The sequence below is a fragment of the Caenorhabditis elegans genome, chromosome I, assembly GCF_000002985.6.
Source record: "Caenorhabditis elegans chromosome I".
Classification (NCBI taxonomy): Eukaryota; Metazoa; Nematoda; class Chromadorea; order Rhabditida; family Rhabditidae; genus Caenorhabditis; species Caenorhabditis elegans.
In genome coordinates, this window is record NC_003279.8 from 13,861,343 (window position 1) to 13,889,312 (window position 27,970).

General features: G+C 30.6%; 1 protein-coding gene across 2 annotated transcripts; it reads left to right on the forward strand.

Moving 5' to 3' along the window:
* Positions 1-131: 131 nt before the first annotated feature.
* taf-1 lies at positions 132-26,298 on the forward strand (the record flags this gene model as incomplete). Of its 2 annotated transcripts, none has more annotated exons than NM_061025.6 (15): positions 132-260; positions 326-521; positions 1,916-2,318; positions 3,313-3,631; positions 4,937-5,565; positions 7,461-7,864; positions 9,159-9,664; positions 11,548-11,856; positions 14,361-14,944; positions 17,721-17,864; positions 18,434-18,625; positions 20,410-20,703; positions 22,000-22,392; positions 24,129-24,720; positions 25,725-26,298. In NM_061025.6, 15 exons carry the CDS (start codon positions 134-136, stop codon positions 25,865-25,867), a joined length of 5,235 nt encoding a protein of 1,744 aa, NP_493426.2. In that variant the 3' UTR covers positions 25,868-26,298. The 2 variants fall into 2 exon arrangements, with proteins under 2 accessions (NP_493426.2, NP_001391087.1); NM_001404219.1 differs by having other exon boundaries at positions 134-260; positions 14,367-14,944; positions 25,725-26,201.
* Positions 26,299-27,970: the final 1,672 nt, after the last annotated feature.

Below are 27,970 nucleotides of genomic sequence, written 5' to 3' on the forward strand. Positions count from 1 at the left end.
CTCAAAATCGAGCAACTTTGAGCAGAAAATTCAGAAAATATTCAATTTTTTCGTGAAAATTTCTTGAAAAATTCGTGAATCTCCAGGTTTTTAAAATATTTTTCAAAATTTTTTATTGTAATTTTTTCCAGTAATGAACAATACACATCATCACACAAATGGGTATCGAACGGAAAAGCCAAAAAATGAAGAAGATCTAGAGGATCCTTACGCTAATCTCTCGGATTTCTACAAAAATCATCCGGCAGCACGGAATGAAGGTAGCGAAAATCGAAAAAAAAAACTTTGGAATTTCACTAATTTTTCATTTTTTTCATTTTTTCAGCATGTTCGTCAGCTTCTAATGGCGGCTCTAAAAGTGTGAAAATGGAGCCAAAAGTGGAAAAAAATGAAGAATTTGAAGAATATATTGGTGATCCTGTACGATTAGAAGATATGGAACCATTTGCAAGACCATCACTTCGAGATGATGCACCACTTTCATCTATTTTACATCCGGATCTTGATGGAATTGATCCGAGGTACTGAAAACCACAAATTTCTGTTGAAATTGACGTTTTTTACCGGAAATTTCCACGAAAAACTCAAAAATTCTATCAAAAATCACTGAAAATTGGGAAATTTGACAAAAAATTTCATTTCCTGCCGAATCCTGTAATGTGTAGTATGAGATGTGTGTGGTATAAAAATTGACAAATTTTAATTTAATAACATTAAAAAAAATTTCATTTTTCTCTAAAAACTTTATTTTTTTTTCCATTTTTACAAACTTTTTTATAAAATCACCCGAAAATTCGAATTTTCTTCGGAAAATCTATTTTAAAAACTCTGAAAATTGCTCGAAAATGACATTTTTTGAATAAAGTATTCCAAAAATGCTCAAAACGTGCTGTTTCTTCCAAAATTCCATAATTTTCTTTTAAAATTCCGCAAAATTTGCTTGCCCTTGAAATTGAAAACTGAAATTTTTTGAATTTCCCGCCAAAAGTCGATTTGGAAAGAGTTTTTGCTGGAAAAATCAAAAATTTCGACAAAAAATCGTAAAATGGGATTTTTTTTTCAAAATTTTTCGAAAAAAAATCGAGTAAAAGTGACGATTTTTTTTTCAATTTTTGTTGAATAAATCGAATATTCAGTAAAATTTTCATTTTTTTTTCTCGAAAAATTGATAGAAATTCTAATTTCGTTGGAAAAAACAAATTTTCACTTTTTTTAAGCATGAAAAGCGCCATTATTTCAAAAAATTGGCAAACATTTGCCGAAATTCGAATTTCGCGCAAAAATCGAATAAAAGTGACGATTTTTGTTGGAAAAATCGAATTTTCACTGAAATGTTGGGTTTTGTTTTATTCGAAAATTGAAAATTGAAATTCGAATTTTGCTCCAAAAGTCAGTTTTCCAATGAAGTTTCATAAAAACACACAAATACACAATTTTTAAGTCAAAAAACCCGAAAATTGGCAATTTCTGCAAAAATTCCTTTAAAAAACTCAAAAATTCACTCAAAAATCGTTGAAACCCGTGTCACTTTTCCCCGAAAAAACCCACAATTTTTCCACACAAACCCATGGTTTTCCTAGCCATCAGAAATCTCATGTAAAACTCGAAAATTTGCTTTAAAATTGTTAAACCTTTTTTTCGAGCCAAAAAAGCCAAAAAAAGCCTGAAAATTGGCCAATTTCTGCAAAAATTCCAAAAAAAATGGTTGAAACCCGTCATTTTTCCCCTGAAAACTGGTTTTTCTCGCCGAAAAACTCGAAATTTTGATGTAAAATTGCTAAAAACTGCTAATTTCTTCTAGAATTCCATAATTCTCTGTTAAAATTTCCAAAAAAATTCCGAAAATTCGCCAAAAATTCACGCAAATCACTGAAAACCCCCATTTTTCCGCAAAATCCTTTAATTTTATTTTCAGAATCTTCTTCAAAGACTTCAATCCAAACAAAACTCTTCGTTTCTCTCGACTTTTTGCTCAAAATATCAAACATACGTCCCGTGCCGAGATCTGGTGGGCTTCCCGAACCTTCTCCAAACATCAACGCAAAAAAGAGCCCGAAGAGCCCCTCGCTGATGACGTCATCGTTGGAGCCAAAAAGCTGAAGCTTAACATCATTGAGAAGGTGCCACGTGTCATGTTGGCTGACGATGAAGAAGAACGAATGCGGAGACCGATACTGACGGATGCAGAGGAAATGGCAAAGAAAAATGAAGAGGGTACGGTAGTTCAGCCGTGGAGAACGGGTCCCGCCAAGATTTGGTATGATATGATGAATTTGCCGATGACTAGTCAAGCTGTTAATTATGGATTCAAACTGAAGGTAAAAATAATGAAAATTTGCAGAAAATCGGCTGAAAATTGCTCAAAAAAATGGAATTTCCTTTGAAAAACTGACTTAAAAATGGCTGAAATTGGCTAAAAATGATCAAAATTAAAGTTTCCTGGTAAAAAATACACTGAAAATGGCTGAAAAATGGCTGAAATTCGCCAAAAATTGAAGTTTTCAATAAAAAAAACCCTAAAAATCGCACTAAAAATCTGAAAAAATTACCAAAAAAGCGCAAATTTGACACAGTTTGCTCAAAAAAATTTGGTTGAAGCTAGAAAATTTCGTAGTTTGTAGTATGAGCCTCAACCAAAATTGAGAATTTTAAATTGGTTGAGGCTAAAAAGTTGTAGTTTGTAGTATGAGCCTCAACCAAAATTGAGAATTTTAAATTGGTTGAGGCTAAAAAGTTGTAGTTTGTAGTGTGAGCCTCAACCAAAATTGAGAACTTTAAATTGGTTGAGGCTAGAAAATGTTGTAGTTTGTAGTGTGAGCCTCACCCAAAATTGGTTGAGGCTAGAAAATGTTGTAGTTTGTAGTGTGAGCCTCACCTTAAATTGGTTGAGGCTAAAAAAGTTGTAGTTTGTAGTGTGAGCCTCAACCAAAATTGGTTGAGGCTAGAAAATGTTGTAGTTTGTAGTGTGAGCCTCACTCAACAATATATTTTTAGTTGAAAAACGTGATTTTCAGTCAATTTTTGATAATTTTTAACTAAAAATTCCTGAAAAATATAATTTCCAGCTCAATTCCGACAATTTTCCGGTTATTTTCACGGCTTAAACAGCATTTCATGAGTTTTCAGACAATTTTCGGTCATCTTAGACAATTTCATCTCATTTTGTCAATTTTATAATCAAATTTTATCGTTTTCCACTAATTTCTATAGTTTTTTTTTGTAGAAAAATCGGAAAAAATTGCTGAATTCCTCAAAATTTCAAAAACTTCCTCTCGAAACTTTAATTTTCAATTAATTTTTTAACAATTTCAGAAATCTCCTCAAAAAGTATCAATTCGAAGTGGAAAACCGCTCAATTACCGTACCCCGGATGATCTACCATCCACGTCATCAGGCCCCGCCCCAAACTCCGCCCCTTTCTTGGATAAAGTGGAAGTAATTGATAAAAGTTGTGAAGCTTCAACATCAGAAGATATTCTATTACCATATCAAGTAATTGAATGGGAAAATGATGTGATATTAGATGGAGAAGAAGTTAAAGATCAACTTTTGGAAGAATTTTCGAATGGAAGAGGTTGTGGATGGATTCCCACACAGTATACGAGAACTTATGAGCATTTTGTATATGCTGGTATGGATGAAAATGTGAAAAAAAGTGCAAAATTCGTGAAAACGGCAAAATTTTGACCTAAGAATGTTAAAATTTGGATAAAATTACGAATTTTGGCCCAAAATCGCCAAATTTTGATGAAAATTTCAATTTTAGCATAGAAAATTGTGGAAAATAGTAATTTTGACTTGAAATTGGCAAATATTTGTCAAAATTGCCAAAACTTATGAAAAATGACCAATTTTGACCGAAAAATTGCTGAAATTCGTGAGAATTCATCAATTTTCTATTAAAATTGCCACAGTTCAAAAAAATATGCCAAAAATCTTTTAAAATGATCCATTTTGACTAAAAAATGCCGAAATTTTTGTAAAAATGTCAATTTTTGCAAAAAAATTGCCAAAACGCGTTGAAAATTCTCCAATTTGTAAAAAAAGAACAATTTCGACCCGAAATTATCAAAATTTGTACGAAATTCTCAATTTTCACCAAAACAAAAAAAATTAAAAAATTCGTACTTGAAAGTTTCAAAAATCGCAAATTCTGGGCTTCAAATTGGACAATTTCAGGAAATCTGAACCTAAAATTCAAGAAATGTACGTAATTTGTACTGAATAAATTCACAAATTTCAGACTTTAAAGGTGGTGCTGTCGAATTTTTTAAAAATTTCTTTATTAGACTCAGAATTGTCTGAAAACATCGAATTTCATAATGAAACTTTTTGAAAACTTTCCAAAAAAAGTTATGGCGGCTCGAAAAATGGTCTAAAATTAGTGAAAACTTGAAATTTGACCAACTTATCATTGTCGCAGCGGCTGGAAACAATTTTTTTTTGAAATTGTCGTCTAATTTTGGGTATGCAAGTTATTTATCGTGTGCTTTCAACACGGTTTAGGTATTTTAAAGTCGATGGACGAAGAGATTTGGTGAAAAAAATTGAAAAATCTCATCGACTTTAAAATACCTGAACCGTGTTGAAAGCGCACGATAATTTACTTAAATATCCAAAAGTAGACGACAATTTAAAAAAAAATTGTTTCCAGCCGCTGCGACAATCATAAGTTGGTCAAATTTCAAATTTCACTAATTTTAGGCCATTTTTCGTGCCGCCATAACTTTTTTTTTTGAAAAGTTTTCAAGAAGTTTCATTATGAAATTCGGTGTTTTCAGACAATGTTGAGTCTAATAAAGCAATTTTTAAAAAGAAATCGACTACACCAACTTTAAATCCTAGAAATCCTTATAATTTGGACCTGAAATCAAAATAATATTCGCAAATTTCGCACCTGAAATTGAATAAAATTGCTAATTTTCTAATTTTCCAGCCAACAACAACGCATTCGAGCAAATGTTCGACGGAAAATCCGCCCCGATCAACCTAACAGGCCCAGATTCGGCAATTCTTCCAACACCCGGTCACTCGATATTCCCCTCTGCTCCATGTGACCTCGATATTCTTCCATGGGAAACTAACATCATTTGGGATGCCGACGCGATGCCTTCAACACTTGAACCAATCGATTTTCTCGTAGATTTCCAAGATGATCCTCTGATTTATGGAATGCCAGAAGATCGGAGACACGATGAAGGACCCGATCATCATCATCATCATCATCATCACAGAAAAGACGGTCAATACACGAAAAAGTCGAAAATGATACTGGGACAAGTACAACAGCGGCAAAAACAAGAAGAAGACGAACAAATGGAGAGTACGATGGCCCAATTCACTGATAATGATCCATTTAATCTGTCGAATGATGATTACTATGTACCCAAAGCCACTTCGAAAACTCTATCCAATAACTCTTTGCTCATTCAACATTCGACGCCTGCCACCAACATTGCCACACACTTCTTCCCGACACACCCGTCGGCGTTTAGACTGAGATATTGGCATCGGACACCTTTTACCAGGAGAATTGTCAGGCATTGGCAGCCTATGCGGTTTCAGGTATAAAATGTTGGAAATTGAGGAATGTTAGAGCTGCGTTATAATTTAGGATAAGACTTAATATAAGTTGTAGGCAGAATAGTTATAGTCAGTTATAATACATACAAATTTATATAATAGGTGTTATAGTCATAGTAATTAGGTATAACATACATAGTAATACATTATATACGTAGTAGTTATGATAATTATATAGTAAGTAATTGCAATAGTTAATTAATTATAATAGTTGTAACAGTTATATTTAGTTACGTTGTAGTTAAGTATTGTAAGCATATAAATATATATATATATATATATATATATATATATATATATATATATGTATGGTAGTCGTTATAGTCATAGTAATTAATTACGTTATATCGTTATATCTAAGTATAACATGTATAATATATTATATACACAGTAGGCATAATAGTTATAGTAGTTAATTACGTTATAATTAAGTACAAGTATAATAAGTATAATTTAAATTAAAAAATTAAATTGAGCAATCCACGACTGGATTATCGGCCACAGTCCCCGGCTAGGACGTGGCTTAAATTACAGCCCAGAGGGATCACCACCAGGCAGTGTACCTGAAACCCAGATCCACAGTGCATAGCACTTGAAGAACGGATCGTCCTTTAATCTTTTTTTTTTTAATATCTAAGTATAACATGTATAATATATTATATACACAGTAGGCATAATAGTTATAGTAGTTAATTACGTTATAATAAGGTACAAGTATAATAAGTATAATTTAAATTAGTTGTTGTAACAGTTATAATTAATTATGTTGTAATCGAGTGCAATGTATTAAATAGAACCTATAACGGATTGTCATAGTTAATTACGTTTTAGTTAAGAATAGTATACCTATTAATTAATTTTTTTTAGTCGTTATAGTAATAGTAAATACTTACGTTATTTAATTAGGTATAACGTACTTAATACATTATTTACATAGTAGTTAATTATGTTATATTTAAGCAATAGTGTAATACATATAATATAAAATAGTAATAGTCAAGTATAGTAAAGTAGAACCTATGATGGTTATAATATTCATAGTTGATTGCGTGGTATATATTTTTAGTATACGATTTAAATATCGTAATTGGAAAATAGATATAAAAATCAAATACATATGAGAAACATGCACATAAAATCATAATGAGCATGACATAGATATATAAATATATTATAGGTTGTCATAGCTAGCTATAGTGATTAATTACGTTAGTTAATTGAGTATAGTGATTATAATAGTCATTATTAATGCCGGTAACTAGGTTGTAGTTAAGTATAGCCGTATTATATTATATTATACCAGCCGTGGACCGCACCTTCGGCGCGGCCCCCGACTTCTGGGGCTGAAAATTAATTTTTTATGAAACTACCGTAACCCTACAGTATTCTTACCGTACCACTATTGTACCACTACAGTACCCCGACTATATCCCTACACTAACCCTAACTCGCTATCCCTCCAGAAGCCAAAACCTCACAGACTACAAAGACTACAAACTATGGACACACAGAATAAGCGCTTTATATATAGTAAATGATGATTACATAGTAGCTATAACAGTTATAGTTAATAGCGTTATAATTAAGTATATATACATTAATACAAATTGTAATTATAATAGTCATTGTTAATTTCGTTAACTACGTTTTAATTAAGTACAACATATTTAACATATATGATAGTCATAAATATTTTATAGTAGTTATAATTACGTTTAATTATTTGACGGAAATTGAATATGATCAACGATACCCTTTTTTGAATTAAAAACTAATTTTCAAGAAATTTATTGAAATTGAGTGTATTAGTAATAAAACTTATAAAAAAGTTAGTTTCAAGTCAAATATCCATTTTTCACAATTTTTCCGATTTTCAGCCAATCCAAACGCCAGTAAAACACCAACAACGTGTAGCTGCAATGCGTGAAGCAATGCGACAAGCTCAAGGAGGTGGAGAAGTGTTCTATATGAGAGATGTTCAGGATTTAAGTGGAAAAGATGAGACACTAGTGATGATTGAATATAGTGAAGAGCATCCTGTAATACTATCACAACCTGGAATGGCTTCAAAGATGAAGAATTATTTCAAGAGAAGACAGGCTAATGATTCGGAACCGACTTTTACCTTTGGAGAATTGGCGTTTTCTCATCAAATTCCTTTTCTGGGACAGCTACAGCCTGGACAATCACTTCAAAGTATTGAGAATATGCTTTATAGAGCTCCGATCTATTTGCATAAGAGACAGAATACTGATTTCCTTCTGATTCGCAGTATGAATCAGTGAGTTTTCAAGGAAATTGGCAAATTAATGCACTTTTTAAAACTCATAATTTCTAGTAATTTCTGAAATTTTTGCGGGCATTTTCAGTCAAAAATCGAACTTTTCCGAATTTTTAACAAAAATTAAGATACAAAGCCTAGAACAACGTACATTTTTTGTAAAACCCCTCGTTTTTTAATACAATTTTTGTCGAAAATTGTAGAAATTTGCTAATTTTTGCAATTTTAGGTGATTTTTCGTCGAAAAATAGATGGAAATCGTAAATTTTCAAGCAAGAAATGTCAAAAATTGACTGAAAATAATGATTTTCTGATGGAAAAAGCATATTTCTACCGAAAATACGCCTTTGGTTGAGGCTCACACACTACAAACTACAACATTTTCTAGCCTCAACCAAAAAAATTAATTTTGGTTGAGGCTCACACACTACAAACTACAACATTTTCTAGCCTCAACCAAAAAAATTAATTTTGGTTGAGGCTCACACACTACAAAGTACAACTTTTCTAGCCTCAACCAAATTTTAAAAAAAGTAATTTTGGTTGAGGCTCACACTACAAACTACAATGTTTTCCAGCCTCAACCAAATTTTTAAAATTTTAATTTTAGTTGAGGCTCACACACTACAAACTACAACTTTTCTAGCCTCAACCAAAAAATTAATTTTGGTTGAGGCTCACACACTACAAACTACAAAATTTCTAGCCTCAAGCAACTTTCGGTGAGGCTAGAAACTTTGTAGTTTGTAGTCTGAGAGCCTCAACCATCCGGTTTTTTTCGAAAAAAAATGCAAATATCGATCTTTTCTCCATTTTGAATTTTTTGAAGCAAAAAATATTTTTAAAAAAGCCTATTTTCACTAGTATAATTGATTTTTCAGCCGTTTTTGACAGTTTTCCATTATTTTTTGGCGCATTTTATCAAGTAAAACCCAAAAAAACCTATTATAATTTTAAATTGAATGTTTCGTCGGAAAATAGACAGCAATCGAGAATTTTTGAGCAAAAAAAGTTACAAATCAACAGAAAAACATGAATTTCTGCTGAAAATACGTTTTTCGTTGAGGCTCGGACTACAAACTACAACATTTTTTAGCCTCAACCAACTTTTGGTGAGGCTAGAATCTTTGTAGTTTGTAGTCTGAGAGCCTCAACCGAAAGCCTATTTTAAGTAGAAATTCACGTTTTTAGCTATTTTTGACACTTGTTTCATTCATTTGTGGCAATTTTCAGTCATTATCATTAATTAAATATATTAACCCCATAATTTTAATCCGAATGTATAATATTCCAGATGGTACATCCGACCACTTCCATCAATTTTCGTCGCAGGCCAACAATGTCCTCTATACGAAGTTCCATCTCCAAATTCAAAACGTGCAACTGTATTTGTACGGGATTTCCTGTTCGCATTCATTTATCGCCTATTCTGGGCCTCTGATTCATCACCTCGTCGCCTAAAAATGGATGACGTCAGAAATGCATTCCCTCATTACGCAGAGTCTAATATTCGGAAACGCCTAAAAATGTGCTCGACTTTTGTTCGTCAGGGCTCTGAAACGTATTGGTCGTTGAAACCAGACTTTCGATTACCTTCAAAAGAAGAAGTTTTATCAATGGTTACACCTGAAATGTGTTGTGCTCAATATAGTATGATGGCTGCTGAGCAACGCTTGAAAGATGCTGGATACGGAGAAAAATACTTTTTCACGCCGGAAAATGATGAGGGATCCGAGGATGAGGTCACTATTGAGGATGAAATCAAGTGTGCACCTTGGAATACGACTAGAGCGTTTTTGGGTGAATATTTGAGGAGGTTTTTGAGCAAAAAAAAAAATTGAAAATTGCACACCAAAATGTGTATTCGAGTGATCCTTTTAATGAAAAATCAAGATTTTTCGTGTAAAATTCAATTATTTGCTGAAAATTCCTGAATTTTTCTATGAAAATTCAGGAATTTTTCATAAAATTCGAAATTTTAATGAAAAATTCGAAATTTTAATGAAAAATCAAGTTTTTTCGTGTAAAATTCAGATTTTCTCGTAAAAATTTGAATTTTTGCATGAAAATTCAGGATTTTTCCATAAAATTTAAGATTTTTTCTCGTAAAATGTAAATTATTTGCTGAAAATTCAAGTTTTTACATAACAATTTATTTGATTTTTCAATGAAAATTCAGGGTTTAAAAAAAATTAAATTTTCGCAGAAATTCAAAAAATTTCAAAAAGTGCTTGAACTTTGCGAAAAAATATTGTTTTTTTTTTAAATTTTTTTCGCAAATTTAGAATTTTTTTGCGAAAATTGAAGTTTTTGAAGCTAAGAGTTTGAAGTTTTATTTTTTAAAAAATTCTATAATTCGGATTTAAAATTGAATTTTTGAATTTTTTTGAAAATTGAGAAATTTTGAATGAAAATTAAAAAATTTCTCAAGTTTAAAAACCGGCCAAAATCGCATTTCTGGGTATAATTTCCAATTTTTTGTTGAAAATTCAAAATTTTCCATAAAAATTTAGACCTTTTTTTGGCAAAAAAAGAGATTTTCTGAAAATTTCAACAAAAAACGAAAATTCTTAAAAAAAAAGGTTTTAACCCAAAATTGCACATTTTCGGAACATATCAGAAAAAAGCCGAAAATTCAGAAATTTTAGGAAATTTGCGAGTTTTCTGAAAATTTCCATTTTCCATTAAATTTTTTAAATTTTTTCGACAAAAAAAAATCAGATTTTCGTGGAAATTTGAATAATTCGAAAGTTTATGAACATTTTTCATTGAATTTCAAAAAAAGTGCTAAATTTCTTTGTAAATTTTTGATTTTTCACTAAAATTTAAGTTTTAAAGCTGCAAAAATTTCCAAAATTAGAATTTAATATTAATTTTTGAAAAAATTTAGATATTTTGCGTGAAATTAACCAAAACCAGCCAAAATCGCGCATTTCTGGGTATAATTTCAAATTATTTGCTGAAAATTTCAGATTTTCTGGGAAAAAACCGAAATTCTATTTTAAAAAAAAGTTTTATAAAATTTCCGGCTGAAAACAAAAATCAACAGCAAAACATTTTTCTGATAAAAATTACGATTTTCTCGTGAAACTTCAACTTTTTGCTCAAAATTCAGATTTTTCTATTAAAAATTAAAAAAAAACAATACACTTTAACGAAAATTCATATTTTCTGAAATTTTCAACAAAAAAAGAAAAACGAAAATTCCATTAAAAAAAAAGATTTTTAATCCAAAATTTCGGAACAAAAACCGAAAATTCTTTTTAAAAAAGTTCAACCAAAAATTCGAAAAAATATTTTTAAAAAAACCGAAAATTGAAAAATTATCAAATTTTCCAAAAATATCAGAATTAAGTGTTGGAATTCTGAAATTTGAAAAAAATGCCAAAAATTTGAATAAAAAACTCAGGATTTCATGAAATTTCAGATTTTTTCCATAAAAATATAGATTTTTTGAAAATTAAATAAAAAAATCATTTATTAAATCGAAAATTCCGAAAAAAAAAAGAAGAAATTTTCTGAAATTTCCAAGAAGTTTTAAAATTTGGAAAAATGCATTTCTGGGCGTATTTTCTTAAAATTTTAGCACAAATTTGAATAAAAAACTCTGTTAAAAAAAGAACTGTTAAATCTTTAAAAATTAATTGATAAAAATCCTAAATCAACGCATCATTTTTTTGCAGCTTCCCAACGTGAAAAGTGCCTTCTGGATCAAACAGGAATTGCTGATCCGACAGGTTGTGGACAAGGATTCTCCTACGTTCGAGTATCCCAAAAACCACATAAAGATGAGAATGCGACGCCCGTTCCGAAGAAATTGGTGACTGGAACAAATGCAGATTTAAGAAAACTACCGTTGAAAGAAGCGAAACAGATTTGTAGAGGATATGGTGTTAAGGAAGAAGAGATTAGTGCACTGACAAGATGGGAAATTATTGATGTTATTCGAACATTATCGACACAAGCTGCTAAAGCTACTAAGGATGGAGAAAGTACGGAATTCACTGATTAAAAAGAAGGGAAAAAAGCACGATTTTTGAGAGGAAAAATTGTGAAAATCTAGTGTTTTTGTGTTTTTCACAACAGAAAAACTAGTCATAATTATTAGGTCTCCAAATAAGTTCCGGGTCAAAAATCATAACTTTGTTCGCTGCAAATCGATTTTTATGAAACTTTGGGAATTTATGTTATCAACTATGATCTTTCATTTGACAATAGTCACAAAAGTTGTTGACCACCCCAAGTGCCCTAACTCGGAGCCAATTTTTTCAGGCATTTTTCTGATCTCGCTTCTTTTCATCTTTGAATTGAGGTTTGTATGCGGAATTTGCTTTGTTTAGAATACATTATTAGAAAACAACAAAAGTTTGGAAAAAAATCCGTCCAAAAAAAATTTTTTTGGTTGGTCGTCAAAAATGTTCAAAAAAATTTTTGTCGAAAATTCTAAATTTTTTCTACAAAAATGATGTAACCAAGTGTAAACTATTTTTACACATACAAAAAATATCAGTTTAGTTCGATAAACTAAAATGATAATAGGAAATACAATTTTTTCGGAAAATTTTTGAGTTTTTTGAATATTTCTTGAGATTCAAATTTCATACTCAAATGTTTTGTATGTGTAAAAATAGTTTGCACTTGGTTACATCATTTTTGTATAAAAATTCAAGAATTTTCGACAAAAATTTTTTTGAAGATTTTTTGAAGATCGACAAAAAATAAATTTTTTGGACCGATTTTTTCCCAAACTTTTTTTCTTTTCTTACATTGTGTACTAAAATTAGCAAAATCCGCACACAAACCTCAATTGAAACTTGAAAAGAAGCGAGATCAGAAAAATGCCTGAAAAAATTGGCTCCGAGTTAGGACACTTCGGACGGTCAAAAAATTTTGTGACTATTGTCAAATGAAAGATCATGGTTGATAACATAAATTCCCAAAGTTTCATAAAAATCGATACGCAGCGAACAAAGTTATGATTTTTGACCCGGAACTTATTTGGAGACCTAATAGGAAAAAAAAAGACAAATTCAGAACCAAAAAAAGTTATTCTCAATTTTTAGATTTGAAATTCGAATTTTGTAAAAATTTCAGAACCCCCCCCCCCTGTTTTGACAGAAAATTCCGAAAAAATTGGAATTAAAAATTTTCTGAATATTTCAGAAAAAATTGAAAATTCTAAAATAATACATTTTCAACAGAATATTTCATGAATTTAAAAATTCCTGAACATTTAAAATTTTCTGTAAAATCAATAAAAAAAGCTACGGAAAGTTCAAAAAATTTCCGAAAATTTTGTGAAAAAGCAGGAAAAAAATCAAGTGAACTTATGGTATTTCTATTGAAATTTGAAAAAAAAAATCAGAGATTTTTAAATGTTTGGAATATACTAATTATCTGAAATTGAATAAAAAAAACGAAAATTTCAAAATACAACAATACCAAAATTTCCGAAACAAAGAAGTCTTTAAAAAAAAAATTCAATTTTCTGAATATTTAAAACAGTTTTTTAAAAAAACCTATCGTTCGATAAATTCAAGAAATTTCCAAGAAATTAACAATTTTCTGAAAATTTATTTAAAAAAAACTGAAAGTTCCAAGAACTTGAAATTTTTGGAATTTTAAATTCCGATTCTAGAAATTCCAACCCAAAATTCCAAAAATTGCAGGCATTTGTTTCCTTTTTTGAAATTAAAAAAAAAAAACCTCTCTAATTATAGTTAACAAAAAATTTAAAATATCACATTTTCTATTTAAAAAAACTTTTTTAACCAAAAAATTCGAAATTTTTAAAAAATAATTTTCTAAAATTACGTCAGAACTGTATACCGTATATCTTCTATTAATATGGCCTCCCTATTAGTATTGCCCCTCGGAGACCTTCCAAAAATTAGTATTGCACTCTCTAATAGTCTTGCGTTAACTTTTTTGTATTGCAACCCCGTCTCGCTAATTTCAGGATTTCAAAAACATTTTTTGCCTATTTTGCAACAGTTTTCACATCATTTCTACGAGATTGAAGTTTTTGAACTTATATGAAAATCAAATTTTCTGAATCTTTACATATGATTCGAGCTTTTTCAGGAAAAAACTAGTAAGCTCAAAGTCAGAAAATGTTCTGAAAATTAGTATTGCACTCCCTAATAGTCTTGCACTCCCTATTAGTATTGCAAGCGGGAAGACCATCGAAAAATAGTTTTGCAGCCATATTAATAGAAGAAATACGGTACATGTTTTTATGTATTTTAATACAGTTGCGACGTAATTTTTCCAACACTTTTTAATTTTCCAACATTACTTGAGTAACCCCATAATATACATGCTACATGCAGTACAAGAACAGTCAGTTGAAAAACATTAAAATTGATGAAACTGAAGAGTTTTTGAGTTTGAGTTCAAAATCAAATTAAAGCATACATTAAAGCATAGAATTGTAGGTTTTAGTTGAAAAATTTGCAACCGTTCAATGAATGCGCCACTAACCACTGTATCAAAGTTATAGCAGTATCCGGAATGGCTCGTTTCGCACGTGGAAATACTCGATTCAGTTCAGCAGATATGCAGGAAAAGTACAGAAAACACTGTCAACGGATCTTTGATCAACAGAATCAGACTCTAGCGAATACTGATCCAATATCAACAGATGATGATTCAACAGATGCAGATTCTGATAATGAGGAGTTGGCGTCTCGACTGGAAAGTATGTTAGAAGCGAATAAAGGGAAAAAGAATATTTCAATGTCTGAAAAAGCGAAAATTGACTTTGAAACCGAGGAAAAAGAGCGAGAAGATCTGAAACGAATGATTCATGGAACAACGAATCAAGTGGAGAAAGGAGAGAAAAAAGAAGAAGGAGAAGTTACTGCAGAAGAGAAGAAAAGTGCTTCACAATTTGGAGAAGATGTTGCTATGTCTGCATCGAAGATCAGTGGAATCACGGCAAATCAGCAGTTGAAGATCTATAGAACTTGTAAAGGACCAGATGGAAAAGATGTAACACGGATTGAGATTGTTACGAGGCCACAGCTTATTGAGGCTTATACACGGATTCGAATGACTAGGGATGATACTTTTATTCAGGTAATAATAATGATACAGGAACAGAGGTGAGCGGATATTTTTTCGGATATTTTCTAATAATGAATTTATCAATAAGTATTGATGTAGTTATTCTGGAAGAAATGTATCCGAACAAAAGAGTAACTATTAAGCAACATTTTAATATGATAAAACCTAGAAAAATTCTACAAGTTTTCCTTACCGAGACCTTAAAACTTATTAGATTCGGATATTACGGATATCGAATAATGGACTTGCATATCGTTTATACAGAAAACTTGTAGAATTTTTCTAGGTTTTATCATATTAAAATGTTGCTTAATAGTTACTCTTTTGTTCGGATACATTTCTTCCAGAATAACTACATCAATACTTATTGATAAATTCATTATTAGAAAATATCCGAAAAAAATATCCGCCCACCTCTGTACAGGAATAGGCCTGAAAAATTTGAGAAACGAACTTTTTTTTTTAATTTTTCGAATTTTGAAATTTTTTAAAAATCGAAAATCAAAACTTTCGATTTTCTAAAAATTAGGAATTCCGTGGTTAAGAGAAATTTTAACACTTAAAAATCGGATTTTCGGATTTTTAAAATAATTTTCGAAACATTGAATTTTTTCCCTGAATTTTTTCAAAATACTGAAAAAATAAATGCTTGGAATTTGAAATTAAAAGTCTTTTTTTTCCCTATATTTTTCAAATTTCCTATAGCTTTTGTTTACAAATTCGATTTTTTTTTTAGAATCTATACATTTTTGGGTGAATTTTCGGCTCCGAATTTGTTAAAAACTCGTGAATTCGAATAATTTTAGTTTTTGAAAAATTCGAAAAATTCTAAAAATTTTGATTTCTCTAAAAATCCTTTCTTCTGAAAAAATAAAGAAAATTACTGGAAATTGTTGAAAAAAATCGAGTATTTACGATTTTTTGAAATCGGAAAATTGAAAAATTCAGAAAATATTAATTTTTCGGTTGTTTTATTTTATATTTTAAATTTTCAATTGAAAATATTCGATTTTTTTAAAATTTTTACGAGGCCCTTATTCAGGTAATAATATTTTTCGAATTTTGACATTTTTTTTTTAAATCGAAAACCAAAAATTTGGATTTTCTGAAAATTAGTGTTCAAGAGAAAATTATCGAATTTTCTGAAAATTAAATTGAAAAATTTAGAGAAAATAGACTTTTAATCAAAATTTTCGGTACTTGTATATTACATGCCCTCATTTTTTGAGTAATTTTTAAAGTTAAAAACAATAAAAACGTGAACCACATTTTTGTATTAGGTCTCCAAATAAGTTCCGGGTCAAAAATCATCTTTGTTCGCTGCAAATCGATTTTTATGAAACTTTAGGAATTTATGTTATCAACCATGATCTTTCATTTGACAATAGTCACAAAATTTTTTGACCGTCCGAAGTGTCCTAACTCGGAGCCAATTTTTTCAGACATTTTTCTGATCTCGCTTCTTTTCATCTTTGAATTGAGCTTTGTGTGCGGATTTTTCTTTGTTTAGAATACATTATTAGAAAACAAAAAAAGTTTGGGAAAAAATCGGTCCAAAAAATTTATTTTTTGTCGATCTTCAAAAAATCTTCAAAAAAATTTTTGTCGAAAATTCTTGAATTTTTATACAAAATTGATGTAACCATGTGTAAACTATTTTTACACATACAAAACATTTGAGTATGAAATTTGAATCTCGAGAAATACTCCAAAAACTCAAAAATATTTCGAAAAATATATGTTTTCTGCTATTATTTCAGTGTGACGCACTAAATTGAAATGTTTTGTATGTGTAAAAATAGTTTGCACTTGGTTACATCATTTTTGTATAAAAATTCAAGAATTTTCGACAAAAATTTTTTTGAAAATTTTAGAAGATCGACAAAAAATAAATTTTTTGGACCGATTTTTTCCCAAACTTTTTTTCTTTTCTTACATTGTGTACTAAAATTAGCAAAATCCGCACACAAACCTCAATTGAAACTTGAAAAGAAGCGAGATCAGAAAAATGCCTGAAAAAATTGGCTCTGAGTTAGGACACTTTGGACGGTCCAAAAATTTTGTGACTATTGTCAAATGAAAGATCATGGTTGATAATATAAATTCCCAAAGTTTCATAAAAATCGATTTGCAGCGAACAAAGTTATGATTTTTGACCCGGAACTTATTTGGAGACCTAATATATTACATGCCCTCATTTTTTGAGTAATTTTTAAAGTTAAAAACAATGTGAACCACATTTTTGTATTTCTAGACTTAGGAAATAACCTTTTCTAAGCCTGATGAGGAAAAAAGTTTATCACGTTTATTTTAATTTGAGAGAAATTAATAAAAATTTAAATGAGTACACAAGTAATACACAAGTACCAAATTTTCCAAAAAAATTCGTTTTTTTTTCCAAAAATTAGCATTTTTGTTTTTTACAAATTCAATTTTTCCAGAATTTATCGATTTCTGGAAGAATTTCTAGCTTGAAAATACAATTTTTGGTTCTGTTATAATATCGTGAATTCAAAAATTTGAAAAAAATTACCGAAAAAAAAAAAAAGAAATTACCGAAAATTGTTGAAAAATCGGAAAAAACGCAATTTTTTAAAAATTTTTTCCAATTTTTCTGCGAAATTAGAAAAAAAATTCGATTTTCTACAAGAGTGTTTTTTTTTTGAAAATTACAACAAAAAAAGGGGAAAAATTGCGATATTTTCATTAAAAATACGCTAAAAACCCCGTTAAATTGCAATCAATTTTTTGGAGGATTTTCGCATTATTATTATTACTATTATTTCAGGTATACGCACAAATGGATGAACAGTATAAGGAGGAGAAGCGAAAAAAGAAGCGCCGACTTCAAGATCAAATACGTCGAATGAAAAAGAATGAGGAGAAGGCGGCTCATAAAGTACAGAAAATGACTGAAAAGAAGGTTAAACCGGTATGTAAATGATTTTTTTTTTGTTTAAAAATCAGAAAAACGCAGGAAATCCTGATTTCTCATTAAAAATTCAACTGAAAATACGTATTTTCGGCATAAATCGCTCTGAAAATTGGCCACCGATTTAGTAAAAAAAATCCAAAAATTCAGAAACTTTTGGCTATTTTTCGGATTTTTCAAAAAGTTCCAAAAAAAAATTGGTGGCCGAATTTTCTCGGCACTTCGGCCACTGATTTATAAAAAATCCACAAATTCAGGAAATTTTGACAGTTTTTTCAGAAAGTGCAGAAAATTTTACTTTTCAGCCAAATAAAATTGGTGGCCGAATTTTCTCTAGACTTCGGCCACCGATTTGTAAAAAAATCCACAAATTCAGGAAATTTTGACAATTTTTTCAAAAAGTGCAAAAAATTGGTGGCCGAATTTTCTCGGCACTTCGGCCACCGATTTAGTAAAAAATCCACAAATTCAGAAATTTTTGGCTATTTTTCGGATTTTTCAAAAAGTTCCAAAAAAATTGGTGGCCGAGTTTTCCCCCATGCCTGGCCTAATTTTCCCAAAATTTCCAGATCAAACCTCCAAATCCGAATCTTCAAAAAATGCGATGCAGTGCTTGTCATGCCTATGGACATATGAAAACCAACAGAAATTGCCCATTATATGGAAAAGATCCATTGACACCGTTGAAAGAAGAAGATGAAGGATCTACTATCATGACTTCTGTATCTTCGGCGTCACTGGTGGCTCCAGATGCTGTTCAGGTGCGAAATTTTGGAGAATTTTGGCTGAAAATTGGTTGTTTTTGGATAAAAACTGCCTGAAAACAGCTGAAAATCGGTAGACTACAACCTACAAATTCCTTTTTTAAAAATTTCGCCAAAAAATTGCAGTTTTTTAGTCAAAAACTGGTAATTTTTTGCTGAAAAATGGCTTTAAAAAAATTGGTTGAGGCTCGCACTACAAACTACAACTTTTCTAGCCTCAACCAAGCTTAAATTAGAATGGTTGAGGCTCTCGAAAAGTTGTAGTTTGTAGTGTCAGCCTCGTGAATTTTCAGCCGTTTTTTCTGAATTTTAATCGAAAAAAAAAGGATTTTCAGCCATTTTTCCTTTTTATAAATGATTTTTTCATAATTTCTAACAAAAATTGCGTGAGATGGAGGCAAAATTCTCGTTTTTAGCTGAAAAATAGACGAAAACATGAATTTTTAACGAAAAACTGCTAAAAATAATCTGAAAAATGGAATTTTCTACTGAATTCGGAAATCGCGTTTTTGGTTGAGGCTCACACTACAAACTACAAATTTTCCTAGCCTCAACCATATCGAAACGACTGTTTCGGGGATTGGTTGAGGCTAGAAAATGATGTAGTTTGTAGTGTGTAAGCCTCACCAAACTTTTAATCGATAAAACGTGCATTTTTAGCCGTTTTTTCGAATGTTTAACGAAAAACTGCAAAAAATAATCCTAAAAATGTAATTTTCTACTGAAAATCGCGATATTGGTTGAGGCTCGCACTACAAACTACTAAATTTTCTTAGCCTCATCCATTGTGAGAGTGACTGAAAAATTAGGTTTCCTAGCGTGAAAACGCCAAGGTAAAGCTATTTTTTTTAGCTGAAAACTGACGAAAATCGGGATTTTCAAGGAAAATGCCAAAAAATTTCGGAAAAATAGGAATTTCCTAGTGAAAATACGTTTTTGGTGAGGCTCAGGGACTACAAACTACAATTTTTTAAGCCTCAACCAAGCTTAAATCAAAATGGTTGAGGCTCTCGAAAAGTTGTAGTTTGTAGTGTGAGAGCCTCAACCATTCCACAAAATTTAACTTTTGTCGATTTTCTTTAAAAAAATTAATTTTTCTATTAAAAATTGCACATTTGTAATAAGAAAAATGTCAGAAATGTGATTTTTGTGGATTTTTAAGCGAAAAAACGTTGAAAAAAACCATTTTTAAAGGTAATTATGCCAAAAATTGACTGAAAATCGCTTTTTGGTGAGGCTCAGGGACTACAAACTACAACTTTTCTAGCCTCACCTAAATTGGTTGAGGCTAAAACTGTTGTAGTTTGTAGTCTGTGAGCCTCAACCAAACATTCATTTTTACTTTGAAAAATCGAGTTTTCCACTGAAATTTAAAGAAAAATTGTATAAAATATTAAAAAATGTATTTTTTTTTATTTGTAGTTTGTAGTTTTCATTTAAAAAAAAACGACATTTTCTGTGCATTTTTAAACGAGAAAAAGTTTAAAAAAGTTCAATTTTCCTCCCCAAAATCATTAAATTTTTAGGGAAATAATGCCAAAAATTCTCGGTTTTTTGAGGCTCACAGGCTACAAACTACAATTTTTCTAGCCTCACCCAAGTTGGTTGAGGCTAAAAAGTTGTAGTTTGTAGCCTGAGAAAAATTTGATTTTTCAATAAAATTAGCTTTAAACATCGAATTTTTTAGTGAAATATTTTTGAAATTTGACATTTTCTAAAAGTAAAAAAATCGTTGAAAAATGCAATAATTTTCCTCCCCGAAAAACCATTAATTTTTGCAGGTTGACGGTACAAAAGTGAAATTTAATCTAAATTTCGCTGAAATTCGAAAAGAACAGAACAGAGAGGAGAAGCTCAAACGAAAACTGGCAAAAATGGCCGAAGCAGCAGTGAGAGAACGTCAAATGGCTCATTTAATGGAATATGGAGGAGGAGCATCTTCTTCTGGTGGTGCCGGTGGTGGTGGCTCAGGAATTGGTGGTTCAACTGGTGGAGGAATTACGGATAATGATGATGATGATCGATTCTCACAGATTTCTGGAACTTCATCGTTTTTGAATGGACCACCCGGAGCGGTACGGAATGCGCGGAAAATTGGAAAAAAAATGGAGTTTTCAGTTAAAAAAAACTGCTGAAAAAAACCAATTTTCAAATCCGTAAAAAAATCTGAAATTTTACATTGAAAACCCGCAAAAAATTCCGAATTTTCACTTGAAATTCGTTAAAACCACGAAATTTCTTTTTTTTTTTTCATGAAAAAATGATTTTTTTTTTGTTGGAAAATTCTAATTTTTATATATTTTTCTCTGAAAATTCGAGAAAAAAAGAGATTTTTTTTCGCTGAAAAATCAACAACTCGAAATTCCTTTATTTTGACCCCAAAAATCGGGGAAAAAAATCAATTTTTCTGAAAAAATTTCAAAAATTCCAGGAAAAACCAATTTTTAAACCTAAAAATGCTGAAATTTCCTAAAAAAAACTCAACTTTTTATCGAAATTCTGCAAATATATTTTTTAATTCGAAAATTCATTGAAATTCATTGAAATTTCAATTTTCCACACTTTTTCGAGACAATTTTCGTGAAAATTCTTCAATTCCTGTTTAAAAAACCCTAGAAAACCCTTGAAAAATGCGAAAAATTCCTGTTTTTTGTTCAAAAATAAAAAAATTTTATCTGATGAATTCTAGGAAACTGCATTTTTTCCGATGATATGAGACTAAAAATCGAAAAATTTCCAGATTTTTTCACTCAAAAACCTCAGTATTCTCACTTATTAAAGTGTGAACCCCTCAAATTTTCAGATTTCCAGATCCAGATGCTAAAAGTTGGGGGGCATTTTAATGAGAAAAAAACGCAGAGAAAAATCGCAGATTTTGATCCAAAAATCAGAAATTTTGCACTGAAAACACTCAAAATAGCCATAAATTTTGAATTTTTGACCTAAAAAATTCGAGAAAAAATCGAGAGTTTTCCTATAGAAATGTAAAAAAGTATGTAATTTTCTCCTTTAAAAAACGGAAAAAATACAAAAAAAAACCGAAAAATCAACATTTCAAAAATTTCATCTTAAAGTGGCAAAAAAACGAACATTTCTTTTGTTTTTTGAATTTTCGAAAATTCTTCAATTTCTGTTCAAAAAACCCCCCAAAATCGCTTGAAAAGTGCAGAAAATTCCTGTTTTTTGCTTAAAAATCAAAATTTTCCATAAAATTTTATCTGAAATTCTAGGAAACTTCATCATTTTTGTCGTTGCAAGAAGACTAAAAATTGCAAAATTTCCAAATTTTTCACTCAAAAACTTCCAAATCCAATCATTTTTGAAGAAGTGAATTTTCATCGAATTTTCGCGAAATTTTAAAGTTTTTCCAGATTCGTGGCGGAAACCGTAACTCATCAGTAAGCGGCTCAAAACGTCGTTCATCAATGATGCCAGAAGAAGATTATCTACAAGGACCACTTAAAGTTGCTCACAGAGCCCGTGCCGATCCGAAAGTAGTGATGTCATCAATGTTAACAGATATTGTCAATGAACTGAAAATGATTAGCGGTTCGGATGCATTCGTGACACCGGTTAATTCGAAAAAAGTCGTCGATTATTATAATATCATTAAAAATCCGATTTCTCTGCAAGAAATCAAAAAGAAGATCAGTGAACAGAGCTATTTGTTGAGAAAAGACTTTTTGGATGATATAAAGTTAATGTTTGACAATTCGAGAATGTATAATGGAGATAATAACATTTTGACACTTACTGCACAGCAGGTAGGCAAGCTTTTTTACGAGAAAACCACTTAAAAATTCGTTTTTTGTGCGAAAAATGACTGAAAATTCGATTTTTTTTTTCGATTAAAATTCAGAAAAACGGCTTTAAAAAGTTGGGTTTGGGAGGATACACACTACAAATTACAAAGTTCTCTAAGCCTCACTTGGTTGAGGCTAGAAAATGTTGTAGTTTGTAGTGTGTTAGCCTCAACCAAAATTAATTTTTTTTTAATTGGTTGAGGCTAGAAAATGTTGTAGTTTGTAGTGTGTTAGCCTCAACCAAAATTAATTTTTTTTTAATTGGTTGAGGCTAGAAAATGTTGTAGTTTGTAGTGTGTTAGCCTCAACCAAAATTAATTTTTTTTTTAATTGGTTGAGGCTAGAAAATGTTGTAGTTTGTAGTGTGCTAGCCTCAACCAAAATTAATTTTTTTTTAATTGGTTGAGGCTAGAAAATGTTGTAGTTTGTAGTGTGTTAGCCTCAACCAAAATTAATTTTTTTTTAATTGGTTGAGGCTAGAAAATGTTGTAGTTTGTAGTGTGTTAGCCTCAACCAAAATTAATTTTTTTTTAATTGGTTGAGGCTAGAAAATGTTGTAGTTTGTAGTGTGTTAGCCTCAACCAAAATTAATTTTTTTTTTAATTGGTTGAGGCTAGAAAATGTTGTAGTTTGTAGTGTGCTAGCCTCAACCAAAATTAATTTTTTTTTAATTGGTTGAGGCTAGAAAATGTTGTAGTTTGTAGTGTGTTAGCCTCAACCAAAATTAATTTTTTTTTAATTGGTTGAGGCTAGAAAATGTTGTAGTTTGTAGTGTGTTAGCCTCAACCAAAATTAATTTTTTTTTAATTGGTTGAGGCTAGAAAATGTTGTAGTTTGTAGTGTGTTAGCCTCAACCAAAATTAATTTTTTTTTTAATTGGTTGAGGCTAGAAAATGTTGTAGTTTGTAGTGTGCTAGCCTCAACCAAAATTAATTTTTTTTTAATTGGTTGAGGCTAGAAAATGTTGTAGTTTGTAGTGTGTTAGCCTCAACCAAAATTAATTTTTTTTTAATTGGTTGAGGCTAGAAAATGTTGTAGTTTGTAGTGTGCTAGCCTCAACCAAAATTAATTTTTTTTTAATTGGTTGAGGCTAGAAAATGTTGTAGTTTGTAGTGTGCTAGCCTCAACCAAAATTAATTTTTTTTTAATTGGTTGAGGCTAGAAAATGTTGTAGTTTGTAGTGTGTTAGCCTCAACCAAAATTAATTTTTTTTTAATTGGTTGAGGCTAGAAAATGTTGTGGTTTGTAGTGTGTTAGCCTCAACCAAAATTAATTTTTTTTTAATTGGTTGAGGCTAGAAAATGTTGTAGTTTGTAGTGTGTTAGCCTCAACCAAAATTAATTTTTTTTAATTGGTTGAGGCTAGAAAATGTTGTAGTTTGTAGTGTGAGCCTCAACCAAAATTAATTTTTTTTTTAATTGGTTGAGGCTAGAAAATGTTGTAGTTTGTAGTGTGTTAGCCTCAACCTATTTTTTTCGATTTTTTAAAATTGTTTTTCACCGAAATTTCAATTTATAAACGATTTTCCAGTAAAAAATGCGATTTTTCATAAATTTTTACTTGGAAAATTGAAATTTTGCATTAAAAATTCGATTTTAAACAGGAAAAGTCATCTTTTTTACATACTTTTTTTAAAATTAAAATCCAATTTTGAAACCACTTTTTCTATTAAAAAATTGAAAAAAAAAACATTCCAGATGCTCCAACTTGCTGGAAAACGAATGATTGAACGTGAGCAAAAATTCATTGGACTGGAAAAGCAGATTAATCCCCTACTGGACACAAATGATCTCATCGGTTTCTCATATCTTTTGGGAGAAATTGTTCAAAAAATGAAGAATATTCCGAAATCTGCACTATTCCATACTCGTGTCGATCCGAAAAAGATTCCAGCGTATTATTTGAAAATTTCCGATCCAATGGATTTAAGTATAATGGAACAGAAGTCGAAAAGTCAAGAATACAAATCAATTGATGAGTTCTTGAAAGATGCGGAGAAGATTTACACGAATTCGGTGGTTTTTAACGGAGCTGAAAGTGTTTATAGTCTGAAAGCGAAGGAAATGTTTGAGATGGCTGAGATGTTGGTTAAAGATCAAATGGATACACTTGGAGAACTTGAACGAAATATTAATCCATCAGCTATTAATGATGCTGCTGCTGCACAAAGAGGATTAGCTATGGATTCGGATGATCATATGGATGAAATGGAAGATCATCCGACTGAAGAGGAAGAAGAGGATGATGATGATGAGATTATGGATGATGATATGGATATTGATGCCACTGGTATGGTGGCTGGAAATTTCGGCTGAAAATCGTGAAAAACCCCATCAAAAATGAGCTTTTTGGACTAAAATTGGTCCTGGAAATTCGAATTGTTCACTGTCGAAAATTTTCGATTTTTTGAAAATCCCAAAAAATTGCAATTTTCTGTAAAACTCGGGGAATTTTTTTTGTTGCGATTTTTCGAAAAAAATTGAAATTTTCTGAAAAAGTCGACAGACATATTGCGAGAAAATCAGAAAAAATTGAAATTTTCAAAAAAAAAATGGACAACTAGAAAATTGCAATTTTTTCGATTTTCTCGCAATAATTGTCGATTTAGTTTTGAAAACCATAATTTTTCGATTTTTCGCAAAAACTAAAAAATTGCAATTTTCTGTAAAAATCTGCAAATTGTGAATAGAAAAAAATTTTCTGAAAGAGTCTACAAAATGCAACAAAAAAAAATTACTATCAGATGTTTCGAAAAATCCAAAAAATTCCGATTTCAAATCGAAATTTTCACGATTCGTCGAAGGAATATATTCAAAAAAAAAATTCTTCTCAAGTTCTTCCATGAAAACTCGAAATTTTGCGATTTTCTGGAAAAAAACAACAAATTGAAATTTTTTGTAAAAATCGACAAATTGCGAGAAAAACAGAAAAATGGAAATTTTCATTTTCTGAATTTTCTGAATTTTTAGATTTTTGAAAAGATTACAAGTTTCAAAAAAAAAATCGACATATTCCGGAAAAATTCGGAAAATTTTTGTAAAAGCTGAAATTTACAAAAGTTTTGAAAAAAATTGAAAAAAAAATTGTGAACCTTTTATTTTTAGAATTTATTTCCCGAAAATTTTTTTTTTCTAAATGTCAAAAATGCACCTATTAAAATTGAAAAGGGAACAAAATTAATTTTTAAAAAATTTGAATATTCCAGATTTCATACAATTCGCCAAAAAAGATCTAAAAACTTTAAAAAAAAACACTTTTTCTTTTTTTTTCCTCAAAACCAATTTCTTTTCCAGGTTACTCGTACGATCACGATGACAACGTTGCCGTCGGCCAAATTTTCAACGACCTGGCAATGTCGGATTCAGATGAAGATGAACGGGCAGAGGATGTGAAAAGGCCTGCTAATGGAGATGATAACCTGTTGGACTCGTTTTAAAATGATTTAAAAAAAAAAAATTTTAATTTTTTCTTTAGGCACATATATTTCCCCCGTTACGGTTTATTTACCTTTAATTTCTGAAAAAAAACTTTTTTTTTTCGTTGAAATTTTATTTCCCTCCCCCTCCCCCCATTTTTTTCTCATATTGGTCTCTGTTTTAATTATATTATTTCAAGTATTTATTTTTCTCTTCCCCGAATTTTTTTGATCTACGATATGAAATTTCCCACAATTTTTTTGCGAATTTTTTCAAAACTTTAATTAGACCCTTCAGTAACCTCCAGCAGTGGAACCAAAAATTTGAAAATTGTTACTATGAATTATGTGACGAATTAGTTTTGCTTGAAAGGGCCTGCAAAAAGGCATGAAAATTGTAGACTACAAACTACAAATTTCATTGAAAATTAAATTCCGAAATTTTCGATAAAAATTGGAGTTTTTGACTTAATTTTTTGCAAAAAAAAAGTATAATTTTGGCAGAATTGATATAGAAATCAATGCCAAATATTCTTTTAAAAAATTATGAGTACATTTTTAGACCTAGAAATTCAATTTCAGCCCCGTTAGAGAGCTTTTTGATCTTCAATTAATTTTTTGTGTGCATATGACTGCACTTTTTTGCAAAAAAAAACAATTTTCTTCTGTAATGTAGTGCGATCATCAGTGGTGCGATCATCAGATATATGACTTTATTTTGAAACGGTAATTTTTTTGTAGCAATTTTCGAAAATTGGAAATATTTTTCCAAAAATCATAACTTTTACCATGGAAGAATGGGAAAACCAGAGAGGGAAGAGGAAGACCAGGTCGCTAAATTTCTCCCCTAGAGAAACTAAATTCTTCTATCTCGAAAAAAGAAACGTTATCCGGATGCTAAATAAGCTATCTATCCCTATTTTTTCCTGTGAAGACCCATGCGAAAAAAGTGGAAAAATGTTTTTGTAAGCGAACGCTACATTTGATACGATACTTGTACCATTACTTCTTTTATTGCGAGTTTCTGATTACTAGTGTTGTTCACAAAAAATTTTTTAAAAGACCAGTACATCAGCAACAAATTTTATTTGAACTTTTGAAAAAAAAACATAAAATATTAGTAGTGTATAAGGCTAGATTTCTCCCCCCAAGTCAGGGAGCTATATTTCTCCCCTGCCCCCACACTGCAAGGAAAGGAGGGGGAGAGGTGAGTTCAGTTACGGTGATGCCCGAAAGCCGGGGTGCTAGATTTCTCCCCTAGGCCACTCACGAGAGAGAAAAGGGGGAAAGGCGGGAAGCCAAATTCTTCTAGCAGATGAGAAAAGAAGGAGAGACGGTGGAAGGGTGAGATGTTGGATGCTAAATTCTTCTAGGAGGAAAAGAGGAAGGCCGGGACGCTAAATAAGCCCCCTATCCATATTTTTTCCAGTGAAGAGTTGGCAAATACTCCCGATAGTACGTTCTCTAACTCTTACCACTCTAACTCTTACGCGTGCTCTAATGCTTACGTGATCTTATGCTTACAAAATATTGCTCGCATGCTTACGTGTCTCTTATACTGACAAACCGTATTCTCTGATGCATACACTTTTTCTCTTATACTGACAAAATTCTCATTGTCCGTATAAGAGAATGCTCCCACTCATACAATTTTCTAAATTTTCTTTTTTTGTAAAAAAAAAAAATTTTTCACAGACATTTTCTAATAAATCAACTTGGATAAGTATTCAAACCTGTTGTCTGATCAAAAAAATGTTTCATTATTTTCTTCTGAAAGATTATATTCCGAAAGAGGAAGAATTTTTGTATCATAACCAGCAATAAATTATGTGCTCGGTTATCTGTCGTTCACATTTACTTCGACGTCTAATTTACTAGCGATTTCACTTTCTCTCGTTTACTGAAAAAGAGTTCATTTACTTCAAGGTCTAATTTACTCATTTTTTACTCTCAGTCATTTACTAAAAAATAGTTCATTTACTTTGAACTCAGATTTACTAACTTGCTGACATTTTCTAGTTTACTAGTAGTATATGGACATTTTTCTGGCAAACACTCATTGACTACCTTCTCTTTGACTACCTTTGCTCATTGACTACCTTTTGCTCATTGACTACCTTTGCT